At 38.6% G+C, this 13940-nt stretch overlaps 1 protein-coding gene across 6 annotated transcripts in view; it reads left to right on the top strand.

Moving 5' to 3' along the window:
• CUL4B (cullin 4B) overlaps positions 1–8306 on the top strand; it is a 45824-nt gene extending 37518 nt beyond the window's left edge. For all 6 annotated transcript variants that reach the window (XM_086389694.1, XM_086389697.1, XM_086389693.1 and 3 more), the window contains 4 exons: positions 473–578; positions 1541–1713; positions 3783–3935; positions 5912–8306. In XM_086389694.1, coding sequence (XP_086245820.1) covers positions 473–578; positions 1541–1713; positions 3783–3935; positions 5912–6007 — 528 coding nt within the window. In that variant the 3' untranslated portion in view covers positions 6008–8306. The remainder of the gene's footprint in view (positions 1–472; positions 579–1540; positions 1714–3782; positions 3936–5911) is intronic.
• Positions 8307–13940: the final 5634 nt, after the last annotated feature.

A 13940-nucleotide genomic window follows, 5' to 3' on the forward strand; every position in this document is an offset into this window, starting at 1 on the left:
AAGCTGCCACTTTTGACAGGAAACTTCTTTTTTTGTTGCTGGGAGCTAGAGAAGAGAGTGGGTGTTAAGGGGAACAGTTCTCATATCTAATTTCAAAAAATCCTACAGCTTTTCATGACTAATCTGAATCAGACAAATTGAAAATGCATTGAAATAGTGATTTCTTACTGCTTGTAATAAATATCTGTAATGACACATAAAGCTGAGTTATTAATTTTCATTAGTTTGTTGTTCTGTTTTAATTATAAGGCTTAAAAAAGACCTGTAGAAAGGTCACTCAATCCTTCCTCCTATTTTAGGTAGGATCACACCTAAACCCTCCACTGAACACACTGGCTTTTCTGGATAATGTTAACCTGTATTTTTAAATCCACTAATTGAAAAATGCTTTCCAGTAAGAGATTAGTTACTTGATTAATTTTCATGTGCTTTTTAAAAAAATGATGGCTTAACACTGTTGTTTCTCCAACAGGGTAAAAAAGAACTCCAGGTCTCTCTTTTTCAAACACTGGTGCTGCTAATGTTTAATGAGGGAGAGGAGTTCAGTTTAGAAGAGATCAAGCAGGCTACTGGAATAGGTTTGTGTTGAATCAGTTGATTAGCAAGCATTATTCAGTGTCCACTGTGTGCACCCTACTTGATTAAGTGGTCTGGGGGACTCTAAAGAAATAATCCCTCTCCTCAGCACTTAGAACCATGGGGAAAAGGGGAAATGACACTTAAAATAATTTCACAACCAGTGAGTACCAGTCTGTGGTACTGATGGAGTGTGTTAGTTCATTGAAGCAAGAGATCACTGTGGACTGGCACAGTGGGGAACGCCTTCATGAAGGAGGTAGGGTTTGAGCTGGGCCTTCAGATTTTAGTTATGTTGCAAGAGGAAACACCATGAGAAAAGGTATGGAGAAAGGAATGAGCACACCTTCGGTGGGAGTCATTTGGGCAGCTTGCCTAGAATCAGTAGATAGTAGGGCAGCTTGGAAGTTGAAGAGATTCCAGGCCAGAAGCTCGTGGGGTAATTCAGGCGTAAAGTGACAAAGAGCTTAGACTACAGTGAGGCCAATGAGAAGAGAGACAAGGCATCTCTAAGGAAGCAACTGCTAGATACATGGAGGATGAAGGAGAGGAAAGAGTTAAAAGATGATTCCAGGATTTCTCACCAGAGTAGGTTGGTGGCTTCATGACTAACAATTGGAAAGAAGATGCATTTTTATAGGGAAGATGATGACTAAAATATTGGACATACTGAAATTGATGAGCATATAAAAGCCAGGTGGAGGTAGCCTTTAAATGTGGGACTGGGGAAAAGTAGGATGTCATTTCTGAAGGTGTGATGGTTATCCACATGGAATGATAATTGAAGCCTTTAGAGGATGACCAGGAAAAAAGCGATTCGGTGGGATAAAGAGGATGTTGTTCATGAACCTTGAGGAAAAAGGAAACAATTGTAATAGATGGGTAGGGTAGAAGCTAGACTGAGCTACAGCTGTCCATGTTGATGTGCTAGTTACAGATAGCTAAACCACTCTTTCTTCTTCAGAGGATGGAGAGTTAAGGAGAACATTGCAGTCATTGGCTTGTGGCAAAGCCAGAGTTCTGGCGAAAAATCCAAAGGGTAAAGATATCGAAGATGGTGACAAGTTCATTTGTAATGATGATTTCAAGCACAAACTTTTCAGGATAAAGATCAATCAAATTCAGATGAAAGAAACGGTACTTTTTTTTGCATTCTCCTCATCCTGATGTACTGGAATTATATGTGTTCACAGTAAAGATTTATAAAGAAGATTTTAGCATAGAATACCACCAGCATCCTTAATATTATCTGGGCCTGTATCTAGCTCAGTGTATTTCAGTATTTGATTTTGCAGGGTTTTGCAGGGGGTAGGGGAGAAGGCAGTGGCATCCCACTCCAGTGTTCTTGCCTGGAGAATTCCAGGGATGGCAGAGCCTGGTGGGCTAACTTCTTAGTATTATAAATAAAACAGCAAGGTACATCTCTGTACCTAAATCTTAATCTTTCTGATCTTCCCTTATAAATTTATCATGGAAGTAGATCTTTTGGGTTAAAGAGTGTGAACATTTTAAGAGTCTTAATTTATTATGCTATTTTGTGTTCCAGAAAGACTGGACTGATTTACACTGATAGCATGAGTGCCTGTCTCACTGTGCCCTCGCCAGCACTAAAGATTATATTTTCTTTTTCTTTGTCTGCCAGCTTCCTTGGTGAAAGTGAAATGATTTAGTTAGTACTTTTTTGATCAACAGTAAATATTTTTTTTTTGTCATTTGAGTTTGTAAGAGACTTTTATTAAGGAAACCAGCAACTGCAGCATTTCCTGAAACCAGTTGGTTTCAATCCCAACAAGGTTTAATGTAGTACTGGAGAAAAAGTTCTTATATGGGGTAGTGGTCAATGTGGGCTTCCCTGATAGCTCAGTTGGTAAAGAATCCGCCTGCAATGCAGGATACCCTGGTTCAATTCCTGGGTTGGGAAGATCTGCTGGACGAAGGGATAGGCAATCCACTCCAGTATTCTTGGGCTTCCCTTGTGGCTTAGCTGGTAAAGAATCCACTGCAATGCGGGAGACCTGGGTCCGATCCCTGGGTCAGGAAGATCCCCTGCAGAAGGGAAAGGCTACCCACTCTAGTATTCTGGCCTGGAGAATTCCATGGACTGTATAGTCCATGGGGTCACAAAGACTTGGACATGACTGAATGACCTTCACTTTGACTTTCAGAGGTCCATGTTAAGCTTCCCAGGTGGCGCTAGTGATAAAGAACCCACCTGCCAAGGCAGGAGACATGAGAGACACAGGTTAATCACTGGGTCAGGAAGATCCCCTGGAGGGAGGGCATGGCAACCCACTCCAGTGTTCTTGCCTGGAGAATCCCATGGACAGAGGAGCCTAGTAGGCTGTAGTCCATAGGGTTGCAAAGAGTCGGACACGACTGAAGTGATTTAGCATAGCACAAAGGTCAGTGTTGCAGACAAGTTCCTGTCTTGTTAACATTCACATCAAAGGTGTGATGTTCCCTTAAATTACCGTGTCATTTTAAAACATGTATGCTGTATCAGAAAGAAGCTGACTACAAAATGCCCGAACTAGGGACTTCCCTGGCAGTCCAGTGGTTAAGACTGTGCTTCCACTTCAAGGGGCATGGATTCAATCCCTGGTCAGGGAATTTACAAACTGCACTGTGTGGCAAAAAATAAAAAAGCCCAAACTACTCTTAATTTAAGTACTAAAGAGGAACATGCTAGCTGTAACATTAAAATTGGTTAACTGGCTTTTTAAACTGTGCATTTCTGATTTATGTATTACAAAATAAATTTTAAAGTTTGAAGTTTGACTCTAATTAGCTTAGCTGGGTGGTACCATATTTTGTTTGAGTCAGATGTCAGTGTCAGTCACTTTTACAGATAAAGCTAATGTTATACAGAAATCTGGTCAGCAACTGCTTGTGACACATTAAGATTACGAGAACAGAGTAAAAGGAAATGATACATTCTTCATCAGCTGTCTCTCTAGAAAAACCAAGATGGTATTTTTCTATTAACTAATATTGGCATTACTTCATTGATACAGGACACTAGGACAAACAGGAATTATGTTTGTAGGGGGTTTTTTTTGTCATTGTCTGTATTTATGAGGTTTCTTTTGATAATTCAGCATATTTAAAGTGTTAATTGTGTCATGGCCCTAAAACATACAGTTTGTGTAAGTAATCAGGTTTCACTTCAGGTATAGTTTCTAAGTTTAAAACTTTTTTTTTTTTAGGTTGAAGAACAAGCTAGTACCACAGAAAGAGTATTTCAAGATAGACAGTATCAAATTGATGCTGCAATTGTTCGAATTATGAAGATGAGAAAGACACTTAGCCACAATCTCCTTGTTTCAGAAGTGTACAACCAGTTGAAATTTCCAGTCAAGGTAGGTATTTAAGTATTTTGTTACTGAGCTGCTTATATATAAAAATTATATTGTTTTATATGTATATAAATTAGATTTTATAGATACAAATCTTACAAACATTGACTAAAACCTGAAGACCATTTAGAGGGACAAAAGTTTTCATTTCTCGTGCTCATATATATGATTAAAAAAAAACAACCTTTGTTGGCATATGTGGGCAGCTGTGACAAAAGGGGAAAACAATTTATAAAAGCTCTTATACCTGAAACTTGAAATTTTCAAGTTTATTCACTTTAATTTTTTTTTAGCTTCTTTGTTACTTAAAAAGTTTTTTTTCCTCCTAAGAATACCTTGCTATTTGATAGATGTGGTTATTTTAATTAAGTCTTCTGTTTAAGTCTTCTGTTTAGTTAGCTTGTGTAAGGGTCCATTAAAAACCATACAGGCAAAAAAAAAAAAAAAAACCATACAGGCAATTATATTCCAATTTAATAAAACTCTATAATGTCATCATTAGGCATCTTTTTGTAAAATTTAGTGATAGTTCTGGCAAACTAAAATTAGTCATCACATGGATGTGTTTCAATATAAATTCCCAGTAATAAAGCACCTTTGACAATGTGGTGGTGTACTGGACTGTATCTCATGTTGTAGAAGATTCCCAAACTCTTGTGATGATAAATACTTGTTAGACTTTGGATAGACTCTCGGCTGTTTCACCTTTTGAGCTTGTTTTCTCTTTTGTAAAATGGGAGATGATAATAGTACTTACCTCATAGGATTATTTTGAAGCATAAATGAGATGATACTTGTAAAAACTTAGCACTGGGCCTGACACATAAATGCTTGTTAGCTGTCGATACTGTCTGCTCATGACCACACTCTCACCCTCATCCTATGCCTTAACAATCATTTCACCTCCAGCCAGAGAGCCCACTGATACTAGCTAGCTAAGGAAGTTATTAGGACCACTATAATAAATATGCTGATATTTTTGGTCTTTCGCCATAATTAAGAGCAAGTCATTCGATTTTCAAACTTTGGAATTCACATTTCACTGAAATTTTGACTGCCCAATCAAACTACTTTCCCTCTTTAAGTTTCTTGATCAAGTAGGCATTTTACACAATCTGAAAAGCTGTTAGCAAGCAAGATTATATTCTCTTTAAGGCTAGATACAAAAGACAGTGGACTTCTGTTGCCCAACAGTTAAGAATGCAATTGAGAACAAGCTATAAGCTTTCTTAATGATTTTTCAACAAGTAGAGTTTAAAAATTCAAATCATTTTGGGCAAGTAACAGTTAAATCTTACATTAAACCTGAAATACAGAGATCTGAATTATGAGATGATAACTTCACTTATCAAGCCATTTGTTGTAGTAATCTTGTAAATAGTGATTTCCATAGTATATCTGTAATTTATAAAAATGCAACCTGACTTTGAATTTGAGTAAACTCTGGGAGATAGTGGAGGACAGAGGAGCCTGGTGTGCTACAGTCCATGGGGGTCTCAAAGAGTTGAACACAACTTGGCTACTCAACAACAGCAGCAACAAAACCTGACTTTGAGAACCAGCTTTTTTCCAAATTTAGGATCTAGTTATCTTCTCAAACTATCTTGGCAAAACTAAATAGCATTCTGTTTCCTTAAACTATAACATGTTCTTCATGTGAAGTTATGATGGTCTTTTGTATTTGTGCAGAGAATCGCTGGTTCTTAGCAGACCTCTTTAAAATAGAGAATGTACTATATAACAGTAGGACAAGATATGACAGTATAGGTATAGTAGAAAAACATTTTTAACCTGATTTATTTTCATCATGCTTTCCTCTTTAAAATTAAGGAGATTTGAAAAAGAAAAAAAATATTAAGGAGATTAAATACATTGAGTGAGCCAAAGCTGTTGTTTTTTTTTTTTCTTTTAAATCGAGTATTGGTAAAGGGGCTTGAGCCATTGGGTTATGAACACTGAAAAGTTGCCTTCTCTTACAGCCTGCTGATCTTAAGAAGAGAATAGAATCCCTAATTGACCGGGACTACATGGAGAGAGACAAAGAAAATCCAAACCAGTACAATTACATTGCATAAAACGTTGTTGGCCTTGAAGCAGTTGCTGTCATATACAATAGCCAGTGGATAAACTAACCTGTTGTTGTTTGAATTATTTTATACTACCAATGACCAAATGAAGCAGTGTAATGGGAATAGTTGAGTGACTTTTCAGTGGTTAACATGCCCATTTAAAGAGTAATACTTACCTTTAAGAAGAATGTTGTTGAACTCCTTGCATGTTATTTAGTATGATGTGCAGAAAACTCTTTAAGAAAGTACCCGGTTTTCATGATTCCTATTTGGAACTGGGGAAGAGGTCCTTATGGCTATTAAAGAAGGAGGAGGGGGTTCTTATACACCATTTAATTATGAAGCAAAAGGTTTATTTGCTTAAAATGTCATTTAAAGATACTTAAACTGCATGCAAACTTTATTTACTGTACAGAGTTCTGGATGTATTTATCAAATAGAAAAACCACCCTGGACTTGATTGTTCACCTGTTTTGTGATTTCCCTTGAAGAGAAAAATACGTTGTCATAGCTCTTGATATTTTACTAAGTAATGTTCTGTTACACTGAAAGGGATGTTTTTAAAATTTTTATTTGGAAACAAGTTTTCAAGTAGAGGGACAGTTGCTTACATATTGTCTTGTATACACATATCCTAAAATGTTCGATTTATGAGATGTGTGTATATGGTTCAGCCCTGAGTTTACTGTGCTGATTAACAGGTACTTATAAAAATAGCTGAAATAGAAAATTGCTGATCAGTTGTGCTAGAAGAACATGGTAGGAGAGAAAAACCCAACTGTTTCTTCATATTAAAAATGAATATAATATGAACATTGCAAAAGAGACCAAACCCACATTTTGTAACTTTTTACAAGAGCAAAAATTCACAAACTAGTTTTCAACTGCCTTTAGACTTCAAAATTGTTTGGACAGTTTTGTCTTTAACTTGGACCAATTGTAGATTGTTACAGGCTTCCTGGGATTTAGCATTCCTATTTTCTCTACCAAAGTTTTTTTTGGAAGCACCTCAACTCTCCTTTGGAGAAGGCAATGGCACCCCACTCCAGTACTCTTGCCTGGCAAATCTCATGGACGGAGGAGCCTGGTAGGCTGCAGTCCATGGGGTTGCTAGGAGTCAGACATGACTGAAACAACTTAGCAGCAGCAGCAACTCTCCTTTTTGTTGGCATATTAGTCTTTCCTGTCATCCTTATTTTAACTTCCTTAAAGCCCTAGATAGAACTAGATCCTTCCTCATTTTCCCTACATACCCCCTCATTGGGATTTCAAATTCTGTATTATGCTGATCTTATTCTTTGCAAAGTTGCTTGAAGGTAAAGAGTTCTCATAGCCACTGGACACCTGCTTTTCAGAGGAATGTCTTAGGATTGTTCATACATAGAAAAACAGCAAAAGTATTGTTTTTTTCAAATTGATAATGTGAGTGAAAAGCTTCTCTTTACCATCAGTGGTTTTGGGTTTTGTATTTGGGGTTTTATTTTGCTTCCTTGTTTGTTTTTCCTGAAGTTTTGAAGGGAACTGATCTTGGAAGAGAAGCAGAAATTTTGTTTTGGTTTAAAAAAATCAGAACTGCTATAATGCTTTTTGCAGCAGTTTATTTCCTTGACTATTTGAAGCTATTGGGAAGAATACCTAGATCCTAACCCTCAGCTGAGAAGACTTTCAGCTCTTGTGTTTGCTATTGATTGTTTTCTTGAGTTCTCAAGGACCTGTGACCATATTTGTTTTTAAGTTGGCTGTTTTCTAATTGCATCACTTTACACACTGTTGTCGAATAATATGTGGTATTTAGAATGCCGCCTTAATTATTTTGAGCAGACGTTGCCTGTATTTTCTTAGCACCTCCTTGGTTTTCTTACATGAACTCATCTGACAGGGAAATGCAGCTTTTTTGTTTGCTCTCTCTGCATACTGGACCGTCTAATCTAAGTCAGTGTTCTAACTAATCCCTGATGGTCTCTGAGCTACTGTTCTACCACACTCAGTAGTTACGTGCTTCAGGAATTTTTCGGTAGAATTGGTCCTATTAGGAGACTCGTGGTGTGTCACCGTTGTTATCTTAAAAGCTGGTCCCTTCGCTGAGGCTCTTAATGTTTTGAAATTTTGATGCTATTTCAGCTGAAAAAAATTGGTAAGACTATTTTAAAAATTGAGGGAAGCCATTTAAGAAATGGAAAAGTAATCGCAAACAACATTGGGTAGTTGTGACTTTCAGTTCTGTATCAGTTGAATTTTTGTGCTCTTTTCCCTGTGTACGTGGTGGTTCTATTTTTCTCCAATAAAACTTTTTATTTAAAAAAAATTTCTGGAGAAGATCTTTAAAATTCAGATATTGTAAGAATGTTATAAAACCACAGAACTTAAAACCTTCCTAATGATTAATGAATTCATAGTTGTCAGTGTTATTTTTTAAATTTCTCTTTATTTTTGTGATGGTTTGATGATAATGTTATAGGAGTGTAGAGGGGAAAGGATGGTAATGGGTGATTTCCAGGAATCCTCAAGGTGAGTATTCTTAACTGTCCTGTTTTAGAAAAATCAAGCACAGGTATAAACGTTGTTTCATCCAAATCTTTAAAGTCAAATAGTTTATAAAGTCAATATGAAACTAGATTAAAGTTGAAAAGTTATTTGTTGTTTTTGTCACTAAGTCATGTTTGACTCTTTTACAACCCCATGGAGTGACTGTAGCCTACCATGCTTCTCTGTCCATGGGATTTTCCAGGCAGGAATATTGGAATGAGTTGTCACTTCCTTCTCCAGGGATCTTCCTGACCCAGAGATTGAACCCGACCACATCTCCTGCATTGTTAGGCAGGTTCTTTACCATTCAGCCACTGAGGAAGCCCCAAAGTTGAGAAAGAAAGAAAGTCAAGTTGCTCAGTCATGTCCGACTGTTTGTGACCCATGGACTGTAGCCCACCAGGCTCCTCTGTCCATGGGATTTTCCAGGCAAGAATACTGGAGTGGGTTGCCATTTCCTTCTCAGAGATCTTCCCAACCCAGGGATTGAACCCAGGTCTCCCACATTCTAGGCAGACGCTTTACCATCTGAGCCACCAGGGAAGTCCTCAAAGTTGAGGATTGGTGTTTTTAAATATTTACTAGAATTCACCAATGGAGCTATCTGGTCCTGGGCTTGATTTTATGGGGAATTTTTTTATTATTGATTCAGTCTCTCCATTTAGCAGTTTTTTTTTTTTATCTGATTTTCTATTTCTTATTGAGTTGGTTTTAGATTTTGTTGTAAAATAACTATTCTGACTTTTGTCTAGTATTTGCTTAATAGCCTTTCTTTATATTCTCATATTTTAGTGAGTCTCTTCATGTTAGATGAATTTTCTCATTTTTTCCCCTAATCTGGCAATTTTTGTCCTTTTTTTTACATAATATACATTAAATTTTTTTTTTTTTTACTGAAATATGGTTGACAATTTCTGTCCTTTAACTGGAAAATTACATCTATTTGCATTTGTTTCTAACATCTTACTGGTTGCTCTCTACCTGAATTTTCTTTGCTTTTTCTCCTTTCTCAGCTTTAAGAAAAAAACACATATATTGAGTTCTGTTTGTATACTTTTTTATTCCATTTTCCCCACTACTTATTTGGAAATTATATATTCTATTTCTTTTCTTTTACTGATTACCTTCGATATCTTAGTATGTATGCTTAAAATCTAAAATGAGTGTCTAAATTTTCCTCCCAATTAATACAAAGATGTTAGAAAACTTTAGTACTGATCACCTCTTCCCCAACTTACACAGTATTGTCCAGTGCTTTAGTTTTCTCCTCTTTTTTAAAAATGAATACTACAAATTAAAACAGTCTGCTCAAACACCACCTTCTCAGGGAAGCTTACCATAGCCATTGTATTTAAAATTTCAACTTGCCCACCAGCCCTACCACACACTACCAATTCCACACTCACCCTACTTTTTTGCCTTTTTCACGTATCATTTGTCACCTTTTACATGCTATGCAGTTTACTTGCTAATGATATTCATGGCATAGTATCTGTTGAGAATAGAGTTTAAGCTCTGTTAGGGTAGAGACCTTTGTTTTGTTCAAACACTTAGGGAAGTTTCTAGCCATGGTAGGTGCATTAGTTCCCTGTGGCTGCTGTAACAAATTACCACAGATGTCATGGCTTACAACAACAGAAATTAATTCTCTCACAGTTCTAGAGGCCAAAAGTTGGAAATCAGCTTTACTGGGCTGAAATCAAGGTGTTGGCAGGGCCACACTCCCTCTGGAGCTACATTCCCTGACTCATATCCCTTTCTTCCACTTTAAAAGCTGGTTCCACAGCATCTTTTCTCTGACTCTGCTTCTATCACATGACTTACTTCTGTGTGTAATTTCTCTTTGTGTGTGTGTGTGTTAGTCACTCAGTTGTGCCCGACTCTTTGTGACCCCATGGACTGCAGCCCACCAGGCTCCTCTGTCCATGAGATTTTCCAAGCCAAGGATACTGGAGTGGGTTGCCATTTCCTTCTCCAAGGGATCTTCCCAACCCAGGGATTGAACCTGGGTCTCCTGCACTGCAGGCAGATTCATTACTGAGCTACAAGGGAAGCCTATGGCATTTTGGACCCACCCAGATAACCCCAAATCCTTAAATCACATCTGTAAAAGCTCCTTTTCCAAATGAGTTGTGGCATTTTACATGTTCTGGGGATTAAGACCTAATATCTTTGGGTGAACATTATTCAGCTTAATATAGTAGGTGATCAGTTCAGTACAGTTCAGTTCAGTTCAGTTGCTCAGTCGTGTCCGACTCTTTGTGACCCCATGAATCACAGCACGCCAGGCCTCCCTGTCCATCACCAACTCCTGGAGTTCACTCAGATTCACGTCCATCAAGTCAGTGATGCCATCCAGCCATCTCAGCCATCTCATCCTCTGTCGTCCCCTTCTCCTCCTGCCCACAATCCCTCCCAGCATCAGAGTCTTTCCCAATGAGTCAACTCTTCGCATGAGGTGGCCAAAGTACTGGAGTTTCAGCTTCAACACCATTCCTTCCAAAGAAATCCCAGGGCTGATCTCCTTCAGAATGGACTGGTTGGATCTCCTTGCAGTCCAAGGGCCTCTCAAGAGTCTTCTCCAACACCACAGTTCAAAAGCATCAATTCTTCGGCGCTCAGCTTTCTTCACAGTCCAACTCTCACATCCATACATGACCACTGGAAAAACCATAGCCTTGACTAGACGGACCTTTGATGGCAAAGTAATGTCTCTGCTTTTCAATATGCCATCTAGGTTGGTCATAACTTTTCTTCCAAGGAGTAAGCGTCTTTTAATTTCATGGATGTAATCACCATCTGCAGTGATTTTGGAGCCCCCCAAAATAAAGTCTGACACTGTTTCCACTGTTTGCCCATCTATTTCCCATGAAGTGATGGGGCCAGATGCCATGATCTTCGTTTTCTGAATGTTGAGCTTTAAGCCAAATTTTTCACTCTCCACTTTCACTTTCATCAAGAGGCTTTTTAGTTCTTCTTCACTTTCTGCTATAAGGGTGGTGTCATCTGCATATCTGAGGTTATTGATATTTCCCTGGCAATGTTGATTCCAGCTTGTTCTTCTTCCAGCCCAGCGTTCCTCATGATGTACTCTGCATATAAGTTAAATAAGCAGGGTGACAATATACAGCCTTGACGTAGTCCATTTCCTATTTGGAACCAGTCTGTTGTTCCATGTCCAGTTCTAACTGTTGCTTCCTGACCTGCATATAGGTTTCTCAAGAGGCAGGTCAGGTGGTCTGGTATTCCCATCTCTTTCAGAATTTTCCACAGTTTATTGTGATCCACACAGTCAAAGGCTTTGGCATAGTCAATAAAGCAGAAATAGATGTTTTTCTGGAACACTCTTGCTTTTTTCCATGATCCAGCAGATGTTGGCAATTTGATCTCTGGTTCCTCTGCCTTTTCTAAAACCAGCTTGAACATCAGGAGGTTCACGGTTCACGTATTGCTGAAGCCTGGCTTGGAGAATTTTGAGCGTTACTTTACTAGCGCATGAGATGAGTTCAATTGTGTGGTAGTTTGAGCATTCTTTGGCATTGCCTTTCTTTGGGATTGGAATGAAAACTAACTTTTTCCAGTCCTGTGGCCACTGCTGAGTTTTCCAAATTTGCTGGCATATTGAGTGCAGCACTTTCACAGCATCGTATTTCAGGATTTGAGATAGCTCAACTGGAATTCCATCACCTCCACTAGCTGTGTTCGTAGTGATGCTTTCTAAGGCCCTCTTGACTTCACATTCCAGGATGTCTGGCTCTAGGTCAGTGATCACACCATCGTGATTATCTTGGTTGTGAAGATCTTTTTTGTACAGTTCTTCTGTGTATTCTTGCCACCTCTTCTTAATATCTTCTGCTTCTGTTAGGTCCATACCATTTCTGTCAATAAAGATTGAGTCCATCTTTGCATGAAATGTTCCCTTGGTATCTCTAATTTTCTTGAAGAGATCTCTAGTCTTTCCCATTCTGTTGTTTGCCTCTATTGCTTTGCATTGATCACTGAGGAAGGCTTTCTTATCTCTTCTTGCTATTCTTTGGAACTCTGCATTCAGATGCTTATATCTTTCCTTTTCTCCTTTGCTTTTCGCTTCTCTTCTTTTCACAGCTATTTATAAGGCCTCCTCAGACAGTCATTTTGCTTTTTTGCATTTCTTTTCCATGGGGATGGTCTTAATCCCTGTCTCCTGTACAATGTCATGAACCTCCGTCCATAGTTCATCAGGCACTCTATCTATCAGATCTAGGCCCTTAAATCTATTTCTCACTTTCACTGTATAATCGTAAGGGATTTGATTTAGGTCATACCTCAATGGTCTAGTGGTTTTCCCTACTTTCTTTAAGTCTGAATTTGGCAATAAGGAGTTCATGATCTGAGCCACAGTCAGCTCCTGGTCTTGTTTTTGTTGACTGTATAGAGCTTCTCCTATACATATATTTGGCTGCAAAGAATATAGTCTATCTGATTTCGGTGTTGACCATCTGGTGATGTCCATGTGTAGAGTCTTCTCTTGTGTTGTTGGAAGAGGGTGTTTGCTATGACCAGTGCATTTTCTTGGCAAAACTCTTATTAGTCTTTGCCCTGCTTCATTCCGTATTCCAAGGCCAAATTTGCCTGTTACTCCAGGTGTTTCTTGACTTCCTACTTTTGCATTCCACAGGCAGGTCATGGTGGAGAGGTCTGACAGAATGTGGTCCACTGGAGAAGGGAATGGCAAACCACTTCAGTATTCTTGCCTTGAGAACCCTATGAACAGTATGAAAAGGCAAAATGATAGGATACTGAAAGAGGAACTCCCCAGGTCAGTAGGTGCCCAATATGCTACTGGAGATCAGTGGAGAAATAACTCCAGAAAGAATGAAGGGATGGAGCCAAAGCAAAAAGAATACCCAGCTGTGGATGTGACTGGTGATAGAAGCAAGGTCCGATGCTGTAAAGAGCAGTATTGCATAGGAACCTGGAATGTCAGGTCCATGAATCAAGGCAAATTGGAAGAAAGAAAAACACCAATACAGTATACTAACACATATATATGAAATTTAGAAAGATGGTAATGATAACCCTGTATGTGAGACAGCAAAAGAGACACAGATGTATAGAACAGTCTTTTGGACTCTGTGGGAGAGGAAGAGGGTGGAATGATTTGGGAGAATGGCATTGAAACGTGTAATATCATACAAGAAACGAATCGCCAGTCTAAGTTTGATGCAGGATACAGGATGGTGGGGCTGGTGCACTGGGATGACCAAGAGGGATGGTACGGGGGTGGGGGGGTGGGGGAGGGGCGTTCAGGATGGGGAACACGTGTACACCCATGGCGGATTCATGTTGATGTATGGCAAAACCAATACAATATTGTAAAGTAAAAGTATCTTGAAATTATTTAAAAAAAGAAGAAGAAATGGAGTAGCCATCA

The sequence above is a fragment of the Bos grunniens genome, chromosome X (genome assembly GCF_055505025.1).
Source record: "Bos grunniens cultivar Pamir isolate PY7600 chromosome X, Bosgru_T2T1.0, whole genome shotgun sequence".
Taxonomy (NCBI): Eukaryota; Metazoa; Chordata; class Mammalia; order Artiodactyla; family Bovidae; genus Bos; species Bos grunniens.